Consider the following 21,480-nt stretch of genomic DNA (forward strand, 5'->3'; position numbering starts at 1 on the left):
CATCCTAATGTGAATATAATGCTTTTATTTCCTGAAGTTTAATGCTTTTTACATTCCCGTTGAATAAATGTGAATAAAAAGAAACGTTTTTTGGTGCTGAAATACTTTTTTTGTTCCAGTTTAGACGAAGACGTTTTAGTTTTAAGTCAGGTAACCAAAAAACGGCAGACGGTAAGCAAACGAAGCTACGTACACGCTGATGAAGGTGTCGACGAACCGTACTTCGTAACACAAAAGACGAATCAATATCAACATGGGACTATAGTAGAGGCCATGAAACGCTATGCGAGCAATTATGCGGCAGGGGAAAGAACAGACTCGTATTGAGCTGTTCTATTGTTCGGTACAAGACGCTGTCAGACAAACGAGGTCATCTATAGATTGACAAGCCTTGGGTCGATTTGATAACACAGTTTGAATATACGCCCAAGGTTTCAAACAAAACTGCTACGTTACGAAGGCAAAAAATTACCAAACGCATTTTTAATATTAAACTCGCATTTTCAACGCTTTTAGCATGCCTTTATACGTCAAAGCAACCGCTTTATACCTTTTCCGAAACTGTATACAAAAAACATGGTTTATCCTTGGCGAACAAAGCTCGTTGAGAAACCCGTTTTGGTAGCGTAAACTCATGCAGTTGCATGCTCGTATGTTATTCAAGGTCGGTATCCACAGCAGACAGTAAGCGGTAATACATTGTGGCAGTATAAATACATCACTTCCTTGGTTGAAGAGCACTTAGCTACGTCGAACGCTTGTCAACCATTTACGAAATGTTGACCCTTCTAACAGGGCCACAGTGTACTGAATAGGGTTGGAAGCCATTAGCTAACAGAGATACAGTTGTCCAAACCTAATTACCAAAACTACAAATCGAATGGCGGCCACACCACTGCCAAGTAATTGAAATTATACAACAGTTAGTGGAATAGGTTCTAAACGCAATGTATGCCTTGGTTTGGATGGATAGGTTCTAATTTTAATCATAAAAATTTCAACTCCTTTTCCTAAAATGTTCTTGATGTTTAAGTAAAAATGATAGGAACATACCGCTCTACAATAACACATTTTTTTGCAAAAATAAGGTTTAAAGAAAGCATCTTTTCACTTCAATTAGGCAAATAGATTTGACTCTTTTTAAGTTATTATCTTTACTAGAAGTTCAAACCACAAAGTTCAGCCAACAAATTTTGACACTTGTATAAGACTTCCCACTATCACACAAAAACAGCTGGTACAACATCCTATATCAGCAGGTTCCAATGATCATCATGCAAATAGGGCATGCAAATAAGAAAGCACTTTTACAGTAATAGTCCAGCTGGTCATGGCAAACAATAGACAATTGATAAATTCCTCTTAATAAAGATACGCTTTGATTCACTTTCGGAAACTGTTTGTCCAAATGCACACAGGTGCTATTGTAATAGAATATAGTAACAGACTTTAAATATCACAATAGGCCTTTGGAAGCTTTTAATTTAACCCACCTTTTGTGTTGGTGGCATTGTCTGCAATCTTTTGCATGGACTCCACAAACGCGGAAACAGCAAAAGTGGTAGACCTAAAAGAATTTTGTTTAGCGAAATACTTAAAATTCATTGTGCTCTTTTTCAATTGTTTCTGTACCATTTTTCTGTAAAGAATTACATCATTAACTATGTTTTCACTTTTAAACAGTATGGAAAAAAGAAACAGAAGTCTTTTTGGTGGGATGTTATGAGATAAACATGGAGAATGTGTTTGGTACAGCCATACAGGTTGGTTTTACTTACTTGAGTAGAGTGTATAGCTTCATCCCTCTTGAAACGAATTCTTCCCAAACTGGAGAGCTAGACTGAAAGACAAAATAAGATATTGATCACATATTACTAAACTGTCAAAATATGGCTATTATTTGTATTTGTCACAACTGTTCGCAAAAAATGGTGTAGAAAAAGTCACAAAAAATGTGCACAATAATTCAAAGTACTTTTACTAAAACAACAAGGTTATACTTAGGAACACTATACACGGACTTGAAAAGTAATTTAATCAAAAACATTACTGCCAAGGTGCTGGTGTATATAGAATACAGAGATTGTTGAAATGTCTGAACGATGTATTCTATATACACCAGCACCTTGGCAGTAATGTTTTTGATTAAACAAGGTTATATATTATTGTTTTTTAGACTTTTTCAATCACTAGTATATTCCAACCTTTAAATCTGTTACAATATTTTGAAACAGGGTGCCCAACAAGGAGCATTCTTTTTCTATATCCATGTTTTCTCTTCAGTAGATATTCCACAGATAAATCCTTGTTACGTTGTGTACACGCTTTTATCCTACTGCTTCCATAACCCGACGCAAACACACATTAAATATTTAAAAGGTTGCTTGGTGAATTGTTCAGCCCAAAAAACGTCTACACAAATAGGAGAACGTTGAAAATGAACAATATAGCTGGTAGCATGAGACGTTTTGTCTCTTAAAAACGCTGCACGTTAAACTGATACATTGTGTTTCAATATGTTTCCTGTCTAAAGAAACTAACGGATGTGGGTTTTGAACGTCTATCGCGGTTCGCTGTGTTGTTAAAATCCACGCGCATATATTCAACGTACATGTAGTATGTAGAACACATATTCTGTTTCTAAATTTGGTGGGAAATAATTCCCTTGCCAGAAAAGCAAGTCGAAGTAGACCTAGTCTAAAATCTAAATGATATATAGCTGTCTATAAGCAATGTTTGTCAAACCTATAAACAATCCGTTTTAACGACCTGACTAACAGTCTATTGACAAATACTATGTAAACGCTCTGTTTGCACTAAAATAACTGTTTCTGAAACTTGCGTACACAAATTTTAGCAGCAAATATATGAAAATCAAACACAAAACTGCAGTAACTAAAAACTTGATCTAATTGCACAGCAGAGCTGCTCTGTTCAGCGACTGCACAAGCGAATAACGGCGCTGAGCGAATACAGAAGCGAAAAGATGGTTCGACACCTCTTGTCTCAATCGCGGTGCGTCGCGTTTTTCGTCTCATTTTCCCTTCGCAACGGCACGTCCTTGTTTGGAGACGGCTAACATGAAAAGCAAACGTATTGCTGACTTCGCGTCGTCCTCTAGCGCTTTATATGCAATAAAATTTATTCCTTAAGAGTGCGCTATGCGACAAAGTTCTATAGCACCATCTACCGTTAAAGCAATGGCAAAAAAGCCTCAAGGTGACCTTTGAGACATTAACGCTGCAGCATCGTCCAGCGAAAATGTGTTTACAACAAAAATCTTTTACAAGACGCCTAAATTTCTAATGAGCCTTGCCAGGTTTAGTGATGTCAGTGAAGCTATGTTTTGATTGTTTACTCTGAGTATTTTAGTGGTCGCACACCTTTAAGCACAACCACTTGAATTTTACTTGGGCTACCCCCTTTTGAAAGATTTACCCCTAAACCCCTTATACCAACCCACCAGTAAAGAACGACTGCAGTCAATCTAAAAGCGCATGAATTGTCTTTCATTTTACCATAAATCTACTAGTTGCACATTTTTCGAACTCCGCAAAGTCGGTGTCATGACAATTTCGATGACTTCAGAAGTTTTCTAACATAAAAATCACCGCTGCAAGTTGTCTGTGTTTGTGATTCAAGCTGAAAAGGTCGTCGTCAGATTTTATTTCATTTTGCGTCCACGTAAAAAAAGGAGAGTGACGGGGGTTGGAAACAAAACGTAATACAAGAAACAAAAAAACGCGCTGAAAACTTGCGGAAATTAACAGTATTTAGTGGCAAACTTCAGCAGCGGAAGAAGCAGCACCGATTGGTCACGTGTCAAGTTAAGGACCAATCAGCGACGGGCAACAGGGTGATGTCGTACAATAAATATCATTTCATTGAACAAAGGTTTTGATTATTTTCTGAGACACCTTAAGAATTGTTAATGATTTTTAAACGCGTAATTTCATGTTTTTGAAGGCGAACAAATTGATTTGAGATCACAATACCGGCGCGTAAGAATTTCCTAACAGTCCGCGATCAGAAAACGTGGGGGGAGGGGGATATTTACACGACAGAAAAAAACTGCATTGGGCAAAAAACAAACGGACACACAAACAAAAAATAGAGAGCGATTTCACACAAAAACACGCGGGCAAAATGAAAGTCATGGGTTTGGGCGGTTTGAACTCGACAAAATCCCGCTATTTACATCATCAGGTACCACGTCACTTATTTACATCGCGGCAACAATGACGTCATTACAGTGACGTCATACGTTGGCCAGAGTCTCACGAGCAAACTTAGCACCGCTTGTCCAGATACAGCGAAATCCGCGATTGCGTCACTTGTACGTCACACGTGACGTCATCATGCTTGCGTCACCGGTGACGTCACTTGTGCTTGTCCGGAGTTTCGCGATCTTTTGTTGTGCTTCCGCCGCCAAACTGGGTAAGGTCCATTGGCTGCTCGTCCGTCGCACCACGTGACTGACTCCGGCCGCCTGATTGGTTGAAAAAGGGCAGGTGTTATAAGCAGGCTGTTCTGCAAGACTGTTTAATTTCCCTTTTAATTTTACAACTTACTGTGGTGGTCTTTCGATTTGCTGGCCGATGACGTCGACGACGTACTTCCGCGTCTCTGTTCCCGCGAGCTCGACTGCCCTCCAGCGGAAGAAGACTTGCTAGTCGAAGGTGCAGCCCCTAAATCGAGACCGGGCATTCCCCCGAAAGCCGCCATCTATGACGAAACAAAAGGTCGGTTGTTATGACAACACAGCATAATAGGGACGCGTGTACAGCAAAATGTCGTAATACAAAAGTCACACTTTAGTAGGGTTTTGTGCAAATCGTCTCATTTTGATTGTTTTATGGAATCAAAATTATTTTTACTTGCATAAAATTTAACACAAAACAAAGCTAACACAAAGTAATGGACACAGCGATATGTTTTTCAAAATTCGATTAAATCGGTTCCGTTACAATCTTTCATCTGCCATATTTACATATTTGTGGCTGTCATTTCCACATTTCCACATATTTTTACACACCTGTGCAGCAAGTAGGTCAGGGTTCATCATATCCATGGGAAGTGAAAGCAGATTGTTTATATTTGCTGCCTGACTACCCATCATCATTTGGGGTAACAACATGGGGTTCATCCCTGGGGCTAAAAAGGGGTTCGACATACCAGGCATTGCACCACCCTAAAATAGAAATAATTCAAATTTAAGACTTTGTACAAAATGTATAGTTTTACAAACTCTAACAAGAAACAGACCAGTACGTATATTTGTGCAAAACATGATGAACTACAAAACAAAGCATGATTTTGAGTGTTTAATCATGCAATAAATTTTACCAAATGTTATGCCCCACGATTTACCCATGGGGTTAGTTCCTAGCTTCTACAATTGTAAACAGAAACACATGACTTTGACTGGTGAGCCACAATGAAATACACATGTGTCTTCCGAAGGTTGTACAATAAGTCCGAATTAAAAACCATGCAAGCATAGCTGTCATGTATAGAATAGATTATAACATACCCGTTGTAAAGCAGCTAATGCATCTGCCATGTGGTCTCCACTAAACGATGAGGATTGCTTCTGCGATGAAGTGGATGTTGATGTTGTGGAGGAAGAGGATCGACTGCTTCCTCTGTCTCCCTGCAAGGAAGATACAACATATGTTAAAAACTGGTCCAAAACTTACATTGTAAAGTGACAAAAAATTTCTTGGCTTTTTTGTGCATTAAACTAATTTATTGTGCTTATTAGTGCAAAGGATAGGCTTGAAAATTTTAAAAAAGGTTCCAAAATAAACTTTACTGGAAGTTGTAATTGTTCTACTTATAGTGTGCAGCATTAACATACGATTTATGACTGCAAAGTTTAAAAATAAACGCTTGTTTTTGGTGGATAACAATGTTGCAGCAAAGTTTAACAAATTTGTTGTTGAACTGATTTTGTTGTGATTGTAAAAAAAATACTTTCAAACGACAGCCAGTTAAATCCGTTGATGACAAATTTTGTTAAATATGCAACCTGGTGGACAAAACACTTGTTAAGTATTTTCAACAAAGGGATTCCTGTTAAAAGAGCATCAAATGCATTTTTTTTACAGGACAAGGGTTTACATTGTTATTTGTGCAACATAACACTTGCACTGTTACAAAGTTGTCATTTACCTTTCTGCTTTTTCGTCCTTTCCCTGAATCAGATGAAGATCTTTCATGTGATGAGGAGGAACTTCTTTGCTCTTTCTTGGGAGCAAGATTGGGAGCTTGTGCAAGAGCTGCCATCGCTGCGAAGGCGTTCGGGTCTTGAGGGGGAAATCCCAGGGGGTTTGGGAAACCGGACATATCTGTGAAAAACAATTGACATAACTTTATGGTTTGAAGGGAATAAACACTTAGAAAGACCTTATTATGTCTGGATTTTAATTTGCTTTACAGTAAAACATGGACTGTATTTCTTTTTTGGAACTAAAGAAATGATTATCTTTATATTACACATAAATTATAAGAAAGAATTTATGAAAAGAAACTTCCAGAAATACTAAAAAATGGTGCATAAGAACTATAATCATGCAAGAACTTCAAGAGAAAAGAATCATTTGCCGAAAAATCCTAGACATCTAAACAGTATTAGTGTGCCAAAAAAATCTAAACAATTTTAACCAACCTCCAAAAAATGGCAACATTGGAAACCCGGAAGCAGCAAGTGCTTTCATGTCGGGGATCTGACCGGGCTGTCCGGGCATTTGTAGAGCGGCCATAAGTTGCATGGGGTCTGGCATGAGTCCCCCTTGTCCCTGAAGAAGCCCTGGGAACATGGCAGCTGCTGCTTGGGGTGGAAGACCCCCTAGAGCTGCAGCGAGAGCAGCCTGTGAGTTTGCAGCTGCCTGAGCTGACGATGTGGACACAGATGTTGATGATGAATTGGTGGATTTTGATGATGAGGAACTTTTAGATGAAGATTGAGATGCAAGAAGTCGGGTGTGTAAGTCTTTGGGCAGGAATTTCTAACAAAAAAACACATAAAAAATGGAAAACTGTGACAACAATCTACAACTGTCTTTAAAACCAAAAAAATGGTAACGATACTTGACAAAAAAAGTAATTATGTACCATAGACAACAACATAAACATTCAGAATTTTACGCTTTTAAACACTTTTACATTGGTTTGTGACCTGCAAAATGTTTTGCATTATTAACATCACTTACAGATTTTCTGATGACACTCGACCAGTCTGGAGTGACCACCATATCAGGACGATTTCGTAAATATTCAGCCAAGGAGTTTAACTCTGGTGCTTGTCTCCCACTCAGCTAACAACAAAAAGTTTGTTCAGCACAATAAGAAACCATAAAGGTGACAAAATGTTTTCAATTTACTGGTTATCCACATACACCACTTGTCACACTTACAATGTATGAACATTTGATACCTAACTTTTATATCTTTACAATATTTACATTGAAACCAGAAGGGTGGCTTAGCACATTTTGTCATTGCACATACACTATAACCTATTTCAAAACATTAATATATTTCCTATGCTTATTTTATATTGGGTCCCATATTAACCACCATATTTTATAACCTTCAGGGAAGGGGACCCGTAATAATTGTTTCTGAAAGCAGAAACCAACTAGTCCCCACAAACATGCAAATTAAACCATATTAATTGGATAAAATCATTATTATGTTGGGACAAAGTAAAGTTGCCACTACGTCAGTTTTGACATTTTGAAATCTTGAAGCAGAAAAAACAAACAAAATATTTACCTTTTTCCCATTTGACAAGTTGACGACGGTCACCCTTTCATTCCCACTAAGTTGACTTGGGTCACTCGGAGGTCCCCGGTCCTCGCTGTGGTGGTGGGACCGAGAATGTCGGGAGGGTGAGGCCCGAGAGGGGGTGGACGACCTACTGGGACTTCCCCTATCGCTGCTCGATGGCTTGTCTTCAGACAGACGAGCTGGTGGAGGTTTCATACCCATCAACATTTCAGGGGTGATTCCCCCAGGTAAAAGTCCCCCAGCAAACAAGGCAGCAACATCTGGGTCATTGATAAAAAAGAAATTCTGTGAGCTTCTACAACTTGAACAAACGCTGGGTTAAACAGGCCAAGACTTTACACAGTAAGGTTATATAGTTACATTAAACTTCGGTTGAATCGGATTTGGTTAATCTGGATCTTAATCCTGACAAAACTTGAGATATAAACGATTTGTAATGCGGTAAGGCTTGAACTAATCGACATAGGATAAACCGAATGTTTGCCATTGTCAATTTCAAACAATGTTTCACTAAACACTAGTGCAAAAATTGGTTTTCTTTTGTCTGTTACAACGTCTAAGGCAGGGGTTCTTAATCAGGGGTACAAAGCATCAAAGCAGGGGGTACGGCATGCAGTTTGAAATTATATGCTATTCAGGCATAGTTGTAAAGAATGCACAACAAGTTACTTTGTTATATGTCTTTGACTGATTTGAATTGACTGATTGTTGGTGTGCTGTAAATTGTTGAACTTACAAGACCGTTTTAATGCATGCATTCACCACATAAGTTATAAACACACTGAGTTTAATTGCTATTATTACAATTTTATTTACTTCTGTCGGCCATTGTAGACAGGGGGTACGAGAAAATTTTATAAACGCTCAAAGGGTACGAGCACTAAAAAAACACTGGTCTAAGGTTCTAATATATTATGGTCATTATGAGAAATCCATCAGCTAACAACCTAAAAAGTGTTGGAATTGCTACATACCTGGTGGTAAATTGGCTAAGTTTCCTAACAGCTCAGGTGGTAGACTAAACAACGCAGCAGTGGCTGGATCCATCCCTTGTGCTGAACCCATTTGTTGCAATAAAGCGAGATCGGACAACTGCTGCTGTTGTTGCTGCTTCAAGCTCGATTGACTTGACCCTGAAGCAGCACGACTTGTACTGGGAGAAAATCCAGATATTGGGTTCGGAGCCATGAAAGGATCTAATTGTCTTGACTTGTCTGGTGTTCTACGTTTTTCGTTTAATTCCAGTTCTTTTTGTTGCAGTTTTGTGGTCTGCACCAATTTTTCGGCGCTTCGTAAAAGTTCGTCAGCCTCCATAATCTTCGATTTAAGTTCCTTGATTTTTGGAGAGCTTTGCGGAAGAGGACTCACTAACACTTCAGATTCTTGCTCACAGTTTTCTAATCCTCCCTCCGAACTTTCACCTTTCTTGGAGTCATCAAGTTGTTGACGAAGGGCTTGATAATCCACGACAAAACCTAAAAAAGTTTTTGTTTGCAAGATTGTTCACAGGCACAGAGTACATATATTTTTTTAAACAAAACCTGGCCTGGTTAAACTTTTTAGGTACGAGATTGAACAAACATTTTTTTCTGACAAAAAAGGTGTTTTTTTGTTTGGCTAGGACCTTCAGGTAAATATTATTTATGAAAACTAAAAAAACAGCATCAAAATTAAAACATCTATTGCGTAACCTAACTTTTTGCCAAAAAAGTGACAATTAAAAGTGATGTGGCCCTTCATATCACTGACTACGGCATGAGCATTTGCCAATATGTTTGCACAACAAAGCATATCGCTTTATCTATTTGGTCTTTATTTTCATTATTAAACTTTACAATAGTGACAATTAAAATAATGTAAAAACTTTTCATTGGGTAAATGACCCTACCTGTGTTATCTTTCAGCCAATCTGCCAGGTCTTTATTTAACGGAGCATCATCACCAGCTATTCTGACACCCTCTGTGTTATTGTGGACAGGAATTCGAGTGTTGGGTGACAACATGGCCGGTGACACAAACTTCGATTTTCTTGCCTTCTGTAAGAAATATTTGAACAGATTTGCCAAAGATTTGCAAAATCTACATACTGGGTCCTATTTTATGGATATACCATATTATATTATTCATTGTAGTTTCTAATGGGACCTTGTTGTTATAGAGTGCAATCATTTGATTGAGAAATGTAAATTGGTAAAAAGCAAAGAATACTTTATTGATCGCAACCCATGTTTACACTTATTATTTTTTTACACCAATCACCTAGTAAAGTAATTAGGAGAAACAAAAAAAAATGGAACAGAAAAAAGCATGTAACAACATGTTTGAAGCTATTTTGCATCGTTAATGTTCTGTAGTCTAAGTCGACCTACAGTGACCTCTTGCTGTCAGTATGCGGAACTTATTCTGCCAAATTTTCATAAATATACAGTTTTAAGTAAATAAATTGTTGCAATTCGAACGGAACCACAAAACTGAACCCTATTGCACCGATCAGTCAAGATCAATATTGATTGCCCAAACTTATTTTAATTACTTAACTTTATGAAAAAAAGTAATTGACTGTAATTACAAAAAGGGCACAACATTACTTTTATCACCAAAAACTTACCTTGCCAGATCTTGCTGGACTTTCATCATCAGCTTTCGGAGGTCCAAACATTGCATCCAGTTTGCTTCCACCTTTACGACTTGGTGTCGTTCGCTTTTCACCGATCAAATTTGCGATACTTTTCTCGCTTGAATCCTTTTCAACTGGCAGTGATGGCTTGGAGCTGTTGGAAACTGAATCCGATTTTGACGTTTCTTGGTTTGACTTTGCATCAGATGTTGATTCTTTTGCATCGGATCGACTTTGAGAAGATGATGAAGTTGGCATCTGCGGCAACATCCCAGGAGGAAGGATTCCAGGCATCATTGCAAGCTCCGGAGGTAATCCCATGCTCTTGAGGACTTTCTCCATTTCTCCGGGTGATGGAAGTCCTGGAAGCTGCGAAAGTTGAGGAAAATTCTCCGGTTTTCCAGGATTCATCATCTGAAAAGGATCCATCATCGGGAAGAGAGGGAGGAAAGCTGCAGCTGCAGTCATGGGGTCCATCCCAGCTTTCACTGCATCCTGGATGACCTGCTGTAAGGAGTTGTTAGCAGCCATCAGTTGTTCAGGAGTGGGCATGATCGCTTGCTGTTGCGCTTTCAGCAATTCCTGACTCAGTTTCGAAGATTGGTCTTTCGCACGAGATCTTGATGGTGACGGAGAATGTGTCTGCGATTGACGATATCCAGATTTGGAAGAGCGCCCTCGAGAACCAGATGTCTTCTCTGAAGATGTCTCCGACTTGGCAAGTTCCTGAAAAGATAAGAAAAATTCATTAACAAAATGCAAGTTCTATAAAGATTGCATTTTTGGGGTAGATTGCATTTTAGCGGTTCGAAATAAACAAAATTTGTTTTTGGTACATTTGTTTGGAGCGTAAAACACATCTGAAAGGGTAAAATTATGTTCAAAAGCCCCAAAGAGGGACATATGATTCTAAAAAGGTCAAGACCCCTGATGGAGTAAAACAACTATAAGGTAAAATACAAAACAATGACTTTCAAAAAAAAGTATACCGAAAAAAATGGATTCAAAATTGAAACAGAGTTTTTAAACCAAATTCACTTACTCTGAGCAATGATGCAGAACTGTTACCAAGCTCCTCATCTTTGTTGGATGCTGACTGGGATGTTTTCATTGATGATGAACTCGATTCACCTCGTGATGAGGGACTGAAACCCTAAAGAAAAGGTTAAAATAGGTTCATGGTTTTCCTATAAACTGCAAGTTTATATAAATTTTCATATCTATTCATTTTCCAATTACACTACACATTTGTTGAAAAATAGTTAATTAAATCCCTATCTTTATCTGCTGTATACCAAACTTTAGCTTATTTTTTTTGTTTTAACTTACAGCACTGAACAATGAGGAGGAGTTAGATGGGGATGAACCAGCGAATGAGAATGGTATGTTTCCTGCTGCCATCAGCTGCTCGATCTTCCTCTGCAGACTTTTGTCCATCGGAGGGAGCTAAAAGTTGCAAAGCAGTTTTATTCAATCTATCACATATAAAATGTTGCCACAAAATTGTTTGCAACGTTAGGAGAGTCTGAACACATCACAAAATGCAATTTTAGAACATTACTTTACTTACCGACGAAGCAGAGAATGGCATTGTGGTTGATGCAGAAGTTGACATAACTTGCTGATTGGCAGGTGGACGCTTTCTACGGCCTCTGCAATAAAGAACATTGTGTTAGTTACATTGTTTAATATACATTTTTGCCAAAGAATAACGCTACACCATACATTTGACCATCGAGCTCTAAATAGGTAAAGGCTTATTACAATTTGGAGACAAATACGAACCTCCTTGGTGTGTACGACTGCATTCGCATGTTACTATCCGCACTTGCTCCCAAGATCTGGCTCATGGCTTCTTGCAGTTGTTGGTTGGCTGAAGTAATAATCAAAACATTATGACAACACATACATATCAACATAAGCTGAAAATCAATATGATTTAGTGATTGATGTGACAGTGCAGAACATGTGGCAAACACAAATGATTAAAATTAAAAAAAAATTTGCTTGTCAAACTGGTTACAAATTTGTTTTTTCCATTATTCATAAATGAAGATTTATAAGCGACAAAATAGGTGTGTCAAAAACTTTTTTTTCTGAACTCACCAAATAGATTGACATCAGTGTTCACTGGAGGCAGCATGGAGCTAGTAGTTCCAGACGAAGAGATGGGAGTTCCCCTTCCGTCGCTGGTGAAACTGAGGGGTGTAGATGATTGCGACCTTGAACCACCTGCCCCAGTTTGACCTTGAGGTCCACTGACTGTGAGGAGGGTCTGATTTGCCGATGGCCACTCTCCGTTAAGAATACAGTAGCAGATATTTTCAACTCTCTGGATTAACACCCGGTCCTGTTAACAAAGTTTCAGGGGTTTAGTCGTATAGTGAATTTAGTAAACTGAGAAGTGAACTTAATGTATGGAGTTGTTTGTTGGTTGAAAGCGTGTTTTACATGGAATTAAACAACAGACGTAAAAATCAAAACTGAAAACACTATTGGGACATTTAAATGAAAAGGTAGTTTGAAACAACAAAAATAGACTAATCTGGTTCAATGTATAATCTGTTTAATTGCATAGAATCGTGATACCATAGCCTGACCACTAGTAATGAAAATTCTCCGCTTAATCAAATAATCCAGTTATACTCACAAAAAAACTTGAATTTTGCAAATTAGCAAGTTTTCCAAACAGGATTTGTCTGTACCACATAACTTCTTTTCAGAATTTAAGGTGGAAATGATTGAAACTTTACAATTAAATTTAGAGAATGGCAACAATGATGATAGTCAGCAGGAAAAACTCGACACCAAATAACAACTTAACACACAAATCAGTTTCAAAATACCTTGGGCCATCGTCCTGTCATGGACTGAATCATGTATGTTGATGAAAGTGAACCCATTCCAGCGTAACTTGAAGCCAGAGATGCCAGCATGCTGAAACACAACAAAAGATCATTTCTTTGCCGCTTTCTGTCAACATACAGGGTTTAACAAATTTGTCGTTCAACTAATATGATGCTAAACAAAATACTAGCTGTAATTTTGAAGACGTTTTGCTCACCTGAATGGTAGGGCTTTCCAGAGCAGTATGTGAAATATTTGCGATCACACAAGTGAAAACGCACAGTTGAACAACAAATTTGTTTAGTATGCAAACTGGATTTTTTGACATATCAGTAAATTTACAACTAAGAAGAAATTCAAAGAAAACTTTTCACTTACTCTGAGTTGGAACTTGGTTTCGATCTCAGCGACATTTGAAGTTTTCCTTCATCTTCCACCTCTTGTTTGGTTCTGAAAATTATTTCAATTTTCATTGACAACATAGGTACATTATTCAGAGCCACGATTTGTGTGTAAAACATGACTACGTTTCGACAAGTGCTATTGTGATCATCAGGTTGTCAGAATTGAAAGCAACAGAAGGCATGAAATTAGGTGCTGCACAAAAGTAAAAAAGGGAGCGACACGAAGCAAAAGGTAAAAGCAATTAAATGGTGATAAAAAGAAAATACTTGTGACAGCGTATAGTTGGTATTTGCGAAAATATTTTTGAGTAAAACTTACTTTTCATCTTGAACAGTTTCTGCAACTTTGCTTGAATTTTCGTCAACCTCCATTTTATCAACATCGGGTTTCGTTTCAATTTTCTCATCAATGTCAGTATCCTGCAAAATCAATTTACCACTGAAAAATGATGATCAGCACATAATTTGTGAACAGGATTTAACTAAGCCAGAACCCGAGTACTCGGTACCGAGCATCGTTGTTTTTCATGCTTGGTGCTTGGCCGAGCAGTTGCACAAACTGACCCAAGCGTTAAATTCGCATATTCTCGCCCTGCCAATATACGAAACCAGTGTTTGAAAGGATTTCCAGAACAAATGTCATTGCTTTATATGGCAGAAATACTTCTGGGGCCTGTACAGCTTAATACATTGCTGGTGACGTAAGGGACCTTGGAAAAGCTACAAACATGGAATTGGGAATGTTTGTGATGTCACAATGCACCAAGCATGCTAACAGAACATTTGCGATCTAGGCCCGCCCCACAAAATTTCAACTTTTGCAGAACAGGTTTTTATGAAAAATACCTTTTTTAAATCCTCTTCTTTTGTCTCCTTTTCCTCATCTGGTTGTTTATCATTTTCAACCTTCACCTCCTCTGCAACATCCTTAACCTCCGCATCCATGCTCTTCTCAACTTCACCATCCTCTTCTTTCTTCTCAAGCTGCTCTGCAGAAGGAGGAATGGCCTCATCCACCTCCATTTCAGACACAGGACTTATCTCAGGCTGTTCCTTCTCATTTTCCTCTTCAGGAGGAGTGGGAGTGGGAGTTTTTCTCTCTTCTTTATCCTCGGTCACCTCTGACTGCTCTTCAACTTTGATGGATTCTATTTTATCATCTTGGACTTTTGTTTCATCCACTTTTTGATCCTCGTCCACCGGAGCGGGTGATTTTGTGTCAGTTGTTTCATCGTCTTTTTTAGTTGAAGTAAGATCTTCACTTTTTTCATTTTCTTGTTGGATTTCTGTTTTTGCTTCCGTTTCTGTTTTCTTTTCCACAGCAGCCTCCTCTTGTTTAGCAGCAGTTGCTGAAAATTTATTCCAAAGTTAGACAGGAATCATTTAGTAACAAATCGAGATATGCAAATGTGCAAATTTAACATAACATATTTTTGACAATGTTTTTGCCAAAATTAGTTTTTAAAAATTTGATGTAAAAATATTTGATAAAACCAAATAAATATTTTTTTTTATTTTGATTCATCAAGATCCAACATGTGGCGAGTTTAAACTGTTTAAGAACAAACTTTCATTTGTATTGCATGCCACCAGCTACATAGCCTACTATTGATAGTATTGGCAGTAACATATACCAAAGTACTTTACAACAAAGGTCAATCATATACACCAGTAGTTATTAAATTTCAGGAAGACAAAAATATGCTCACCAGCTTTCAGCTCTTGTTCCTTCTTCATAACTTCCAATAAACTTTCTAATTCAGCTCTGCAAAAAGATAAGGTTTCATGTAAAAGTGTAGAAACACGAAATTTGGTTAATGTATAAAGCATGTTTATTTCACTTTTAACCAGAAAATTTCTTTAGTGATATATTTCATTGTGATGTTTTGCTGGCACATAACCAATGTTTTAGACAAATACATATACTTTGAATTTGTGACAAAATATGCCAGCAAACTTACTTTTCATTGTCCAAAACTTGTTGTTTAAATGTTGTTGGATTCGCTTCATATTCTTTCATAGACGATAGAAATGAGAGATTTGGATCATTTAAAGTGTGGATTTCAGTCCGTGTAACTCCATGTCTGAATAGAATAAAGTCAAAACATGTTACGATGCACACAAGAAATATCATAGAAGTAAAATGCAGAACAGAGTATAAAGTTATTACAAAACCAAAAACTCACAATGAAAGAAAATAAATAGACAGACTGCTACCATTATACACACAAAAAGATTTTTTTTCCATAATAAAACCAACGTTTTTTATAAAACACTTCACATAAGATAGACCAAAAACTAAACTGAAATCTTTAAACAGTGCTTTAGACTTATTACATTCTACCTATTGTATACGACCAGCGTCTTTGTTCTAAGTCATTAGTTACATTCTATTATAGATGTTACTACAAGTAAAAAGCTCTCTTATTTAACAAACAAACAATTAGGTCCTAGAAAACAGCAAAGTAAGTACTTGTCCATTGCAAGAAGCAGTTCATGATCATGGAGTCCACATCGCCACCAAATCGGGAGATCCTGGCTTCTCTGGCACATATTCAGTCTTTCCTTCAGTTTTGGATGATTGAGGACCTCAGTTCTGATCTTGTCAAGGAGTCGGATGCGATAAAGAGTTCGAGAAGCTCTCTCTTCTGTGATGGGATCCACATCGATGTTGGGAATCTCTTCTCCAACTCCTGACATTCAAAAAAAAGTGTCAATAAGAAAATTGCAATGAAAATTGGGTTTAAGCAAACTTGCAGAGAGTGCACACTGTTTCAACCTATAAGGTCTCATCAGTGCAGCTGGTGACAAGACATAGATCAGTTTCCCCTGTGGTTTTGGCCCAGTTGTGGCATCGAACGGAATTGGTGAGGTATGGCCTTTCATACTGTTACTCCAAACAAACTAGAGTGCCTTAAGGTGATACTTTGGCCAAAACAGCCAATCTCTTGTCACCTTATAGGTCAAAACAGTGTGCACTGTTTGTAGCTTATCATTTATTGGCTTAAGCAAAGTGTAAACATAAAATTGTTGTTAAAGCTTTTATGATCAGTTTAAATTTCAAATGTATCTACAAAAAGTTGTAAAAAAGCTGGAGCTTGAAAACTTTTTCCTTGTTTTTATTCTCCAAATTTCATGTTTGTGAAAAATTGTGGAAAGCTACTTTTCCAGTCTTTATTTTTGATACAGTTTATAGGCTGTTGTTATTGTGCTACACTGTCATCAAGGAATTGTTTTTGTGTGGATTACTATGGCTGAAGTACTAAAAGTACGAGTTTTATCGACAATTTCTTCACTTACCAACTCCAGTTCCATCTGATGTTCCTGGACTTCCTTTCCAGCGACAAACTTGTTCACACATGTTACGGAAAGCAAGGTAATACCAGCGTAGACTCTCGTCAGTCTTTCGGTCCAACCGAGCAATGTTACGAAACCTTCTCCACAATAGGTCACCAGAGCGTGGGTCTCGTTCAATTCCAAAAGTTGAAACAGTGCGATAGAAATCAGCCTCTTCACGGCGTGTCCATCGACTGAAATTTCAATGAAATAAAAAATGTTACAAAAAATTTAATAACGTGCAAAACTCTATCGAGTAAAAAATATGCATTTATAATGCTTAATAAGAAATATTGTATATCTTTTGAGACAAAATTCCAAAAGAACATTATTCAGCAAAATGAGATAAGCACAAATAAAAAACACAAAATAAACTTTTCTGGACAGAAAAAATAAGACTAATACATGAGCAATGTTGAAAACTAACATTACTTCACAACCAACACTTAAAAAACAGCCGCATTTCCTCAAAAGCAGCAGCTTAATGTCAATTTCTTCCCACTAAAATCCATGCATAAGCATTGTGTTGATGCATGTAAGTGATGGTCAATTACGACACACATATTCTTTCTGTGTTTGGGATTTTTTCGCTGCATGCAACTTCTAATTTCTTTTTGCCAAAAGCATAAATTATCTCCAGTCTAAGCACATTTCAAGCATGAAGTTTTAACATTGTGTCTAGGTTTTATTATGTTGACAAAAACATTAATAGAATGTGTCAATTCCACAACTGTTATGCTTTTACAAATACGGTGCTCACTACTGCATAAGTCCAACTGTATGCTAATGTTATAAAGTTTTTTTACCCTAAAATAGTTTTAAATATGACAGAAGGTCGCTGACAGTTTTAATTCCGCGCTAAAATTTTTTAAAACCATTCTGCATTTATATCCAGTTTGCAATTGATTTTTTTGTAACTTGGCAGATAAGAAATTAACGATGTAATACAAAAACATAAATAGAGAACAAAATTATAGCCAGGTACACTGCCATTGTGCATTATGTAATAAAACACTGTTGTACACAGCCTCATATGTCTGGACATGCTTAATAAGCAAGCCATTCTCAGTCCATGCAAAAGCATGAATAACAACAACAATAAGACATTCTTTTCACCTTGCTGCCTCCCAACGCAGATAGCAGTAATCACTGGTGATAAAATCAAAGTTCAAATATTGGATGAAAAATTGAATGAGTTTTGTAGTGATTAATTAAAAAATTGCAAACAATTGATTGATCCAATGAAAGCGCAAAAAATACTAATAGTTTGACTAAAATATATTGCTTATAAATGAGACCCAAACAAGAGATTGACTTGAATTACTGGAAAAGATCAATTACATTTTTAAGGATTTAACCTAAACCTTCCATGGCAATACCTATGTTGGCAAATATTAAACTTTTTGGACGAAACCATACACATGGAACAAACAGAGTTTATGACCCAAAGTAACTAATTGCTGTAATTCCAAAAAAAGCAAAAATCATTTGAGAACAATTAAATACACTAGCATGAAAAATTGATTTCAGAGGCAATATTCAACTTACGTTTGAACAACCGGACGCCTGGAATCTCGACCTGAATCTTGATATCGTGGTCGACCGGACCGACGGTCCATATTCATGAGACGCTGTTGCATCTAATAAAACATATTTTTTTAAACATTAGAAAACTTTATGCACCGATAAAGTTGTTTCAATCTTGTTTACACTATTCATACCAAAGTACCAACCTGTTTGTAATGCTTCTGGTACATTGTGATCAACCGACGGAGACGAGTGTTAAGTTCGGACACTGATGGCCAATCTTTTGAAGCATGATCAGTTGGTTTAACTCTCTTAACAGCCTCATCACCATCTGTACAGAGATACATAGCTTCAAAGCATGGTTTACTCACAATTTCAAGGTGGCAATAGTCATATATATATGTATATATACTCCTCAATTAGAAAAACAAATGACAAAAAGAGCATGAATAAGTAAGTTTGTAGAAGGGTTCATTTTTTTCTGCGTCGTTTTTAATATTGTGGAGTCAGAGACATGACATTTTTTCGCCTTTCTGACATTTTTGTTACCAAACAGCAATAAACTGCGCAAGAGCAACAAAAACAGTTTTATTTTTTGATGAAGTTGAGTCACAAAAATGTTTACCATCTCAACAACCCTGGTTTGTAGTGCAAAATTATTTCTCTTAATATTTAAACCAAGACAGAGTCATTTTCACAATGGCCCTGAGTGCATAAAAGTTTGAGTCACCAAAAATAACAAACAAATTTGCCACTTGTGAAGTTTACAAAAATTTCTGATATTTTATATTTATACAAGCTTGAAATCCCACTCACCAGTTTTTCCTTCCTCTTTTTGCTCCTCATCTTTCTTGCTCTTCACAACTGTGGAGTCCACGGATGCAGGAGATGCAGGTTCCGTGTTGGGAGTGCTTGATGACGGGGAGTTCTGCTTTATTCATAAACACATGTGATTATTTTGATGCAAAAAGCAATACTAATTCATTCGAAACTAAATACTAAATCATACAACACACAAGTCATGCTTGCAATTATTTAGTTAAAACTAAAATTACGTTTTCAATTTATTAGCATATTTTTTTAAGTATCAAAGTTTTTTCAGTTAAACCATCGAAGATATCATGTTTAGGTTTATTCTCTGTTATCTTCAAACTAAAAAATAAAGGCAAGTTGGCTAAGTCATAAAATCACTTTCCATGGTCTAACTTGATCCCTAAATTGCATTTTTCCAAATTTCAAGAGCACAAGAGATTACAGACCAGTTTACAAAACAAGACTAAACTGAGCCCTTTACAAATTAACTTGGTATAAATCATGAAAAATATTTAAAGTTGTCACAAACAATCAACTCACATCGAATTCAAGCTCGGTAAAAGTCACTCGTGTCGGTTTGTACTCCGGGTCCCCTTCACTGTCACTGTATGCAACAAAATAAAAAGTTTTAAAACACTGTGTCACTATTTGTTTCATATAAAAACTGTAGTAGTAAAGTTTGCAAGCAATTTCAGCAGCATGGTCAGGTTGCAGCAAAAATAGTACCAGGTGTAATAATCTGCTTAAAAACAAGTTAACATATAAAATAGCTGACTAGACTGTATTAAAATAGTTCAGTCAGACACATAAAAAATTAAAACTGTCTTAACAACTTTCAATCAATGGCCTGCCGGTTGTACACTGTTGGTTGACACAATAACGTGAACCAATACATAGTTCCAAATATTCTGAGAAAAATGATACAAACCAGTATTTGCACATAAAACTTCACAATGTTTTGTTATCTTTTTGCTCAAATATGAACCACTTTTAGTAAACAACAGTAACACGAAACTTACTCTGGTTCGACGTCCATCTCGGCAGCAAGTAATCGTTCGTCCGGTGGCCCGACTCGCTCAAGGTAACAAAGATTTGGATCAGCACGGATCATGTTATACTTTTCATACCCTGAGATAATAATTGATACTTATATGTTTCACAGACAAAAAAAACAGTTTTTTAAGCAGTTTTACCTGAAGCAGTTTGGCAAAAAATATTAAGTTGTGAAAATTTTTGACAAAATTTTGGCATTTTATAATTTGTAAATTTGAATTTTTAACACTTTCAAAATGAACAATTTCAACCCACCATGTTTATACACTCCGATGAGCAGACATTTATCACAATCCTGATCCCAATAATCCATCGGAGGGTCGTTAATCCGATCGACCAAATCAAAATCAATATCTCTGTTGTTACAATTACATCATTAGTAAATATGTGAAGAACACTTTATTAAGAGAAAGCATAGACTGAGTGGTGCTATACAATACTTGCAGGACTTTCCTTTTAAATAAACATACATTTATTTACAAATCAACCCAAATCTACGAATTTTTGCAAACTTAACATTTTCTGAAACAGAAAACTAATGCTGCTTTATACATGTAAAACTTTCATAATATTTCTACTATCTTATTTGAGCTAGTGTATTAAAATTTGTTTAATTTTAACAAATAAGAATTTCAGCATTTCATCAATCTATAAAATTCTTCTTGATTCAAATTTTTAGCTTACTCATGTTTTTCGATGGTGTCGATTGTTGCACAAACGGGTCCGAGTATTTCAACACGAAGATAATACAACATCCTCACTCTAAGCAAAACCCTGAAAATATAGAAAAGAGAAAATATATTTAGTACCATGGATTAAGTTTAGGTTAGACCATCGAACTGCTGCTTATTCTAGCATAACAGACCAAGCAAAAAGTATATTAAGTGGGTTAGGAGAGAAGACAAAGCTACAAGATCAGTTGCTGTTTGGTAGTAACTTAGCATAAATTAATTTTAAGATATCGACTCTATTGAATTACAGAGCTACTGACCAATAACTTGTTGGATACATTATTTGAAATTCGCCAGGTAAAGTGGCAGCACACAACTACTGCTTTACACAGTAATGTGCATTACTACATGGTATTAC

At 36.8% G+C, this 21,480-nt stretch overlaps 2 protein-coding genes across 6 annotated transcripts in view; both read right to left on the minus strand.

Annotated features, from left to right (window-relative positions):
* Positions 1–2,431, minus strand: part of LOC145232228 (protein MTSS 2-like) — a 29,354-nt gene extending 26,923 nt beyond the window's left edge. For both annotated transcript variants that reach the window (XM_080096779.1, XM_080096778.1), the window contains exons 1-3: positions 2,205–2,431; positions 1,779–1,840; positions 1,494–1,567 (exon numbers count right to left, since the gene is read on the minus strand). In XM_080096779.1, the coding sequence (XP_079952905.1) occupies positions 1,494–1,567; positions 1,779–1,840; positions 2,205–2,270 (202 nt within the window). In that variant the 5' untranslated portion in view covers positions 2,271–2,431. The remainder of the gene's footprint in view (positions 1–1,493; positions 1,568–1,778; positions 1,841–2,204) is intronic.
* A 1,218-nt stretch (positions 2,432–3,649) lies between these two features.
* Positions 3,650–21,480, minus strand: part of LOC145232231 (uncharacterized) — a 42,132-nt gene continuing 24,301 nt past the window's right edge. Inside the window, exons 38-69 of one of the 4 annotated variants that reach the window (XM_080096782.1) lie at positions 21,076–21,165; positions 20,647–20,747; positions 20,358–20,466; positions 19,879–19,942; positions 19,342–19,453; positions 18,732–18,856; positions 18,547–18,638; positions 18,115–18,147; positions 16,963–17,192; positions 16,136–16,355; positions 15,624–15,746; positions 15,372–15,427; positions 14,509–15,011; positions 13,982–14,082; positions 13,637–13,708; positions 13,258–13,348; positions 12,518–12,761; positions 12,197–12,284; positions 11,982–12,063; positions 11,741–11,857; positions 11,454–11,564; positions 10,403–11,137; positions 9,683–9,830; positions 8,769–9,269; positions 7,780–8,054; positions 7,215–7,319; positions 6,671–7,010; positions 6,175–6,350; positions 5,534–5,653; positions 5,036–5,191; positions 4,572–4,725; positions 3,650–4,489 (exon numbers count right to left, since the gene is read on the minus strand). In XM_080096782.1, coding sequence (XP_079952908.1) covers positions 4,380–4,489; positions 4,572–4,725; positions 5,036–5,191; positions 5,534–5,653; positions 6,175–6,350; positions 6,671–7,010; positions 7,215–7,319; positions 7,780–8,054; positions 8,769–9,269; positions 9,683–9,830; positions 10,403–11,137; positions 11,454–11,564; positions 11,741–11,857; positions 11,982–12,063; positions 12,197–12,284; positions 12,518–12,761; positions 13,258–13,348; positions 13,637–13,708; positions 13,982–14,082; positions 14,509–15,011; positions 15,372–15,427; positions 15,624–15,746; positions 16,136–16,355; positions 16,963–17,192; positions 18,115–18,147; positions 18,547–18,638; positions 18,732–18,856; positions 19,342–19,453; positions 19,879–19,942; positions 20,358–20,466; positions 20,647–20,747; positions 21,076–21,165 — 5,584 coding nt within the window. In that variant the 3' untranslated portion in view covers positions 3,650–4,379. Of the gene's footprint in view, positions 4,490–4,571; positions 4,726–5,035; positions 5,192–5,533; positions 5,654–6,174; positions 6,351–6,670; positions 7,011–7,214; positions 7,320–7,779; positions 8,055–8,768; positions 9,270–9,682; positions 9,831–10,402; positions 11,138–11,453; positions 11,565–11,740; positions 11,858–11,981; positions 12,064–12,196; positions 12,285–12,517; positions 12,762–13,257; positions 13,349–13,636; positions 13,709–13,981; positions 14,083–14,508; positions 15,012–15,371; positions 15,428–15,623; positions 15,747–16,135; positions 16,356–16,962; positions 17,193–18,114; positions 18,148–18,546; positions 18,639–18,731; positions 18,857–19,341; positions 19,457–19,878; positions 19,943–20,357; positions 20,467–20,646; positions 20,748–21,075; positions 21,166–21,480 lie in introns of all 4 variants that reach the window. The other 3 variants (XM_080096781.1, XM_080096785.1, XM_080096784.1) reach the window with 3 other exon arrangements.

This window comes from Phallusia mammillata, chromosome 6 (genome assembly GCF_965637545.1).
Source record: "Phallusia mammillata chromosome 6, kaPhaMamm4.hap1.1, whole genome shotgun sequence".
In the NCBI taxonomy this organism is placed as follows: domain Eukaryota; kingdom Metazoa; phylum Chordata; class Ascidiacea; order Phlebobranchia; family Ascidiidae; genus Phallusia; species Phallusia mammillata.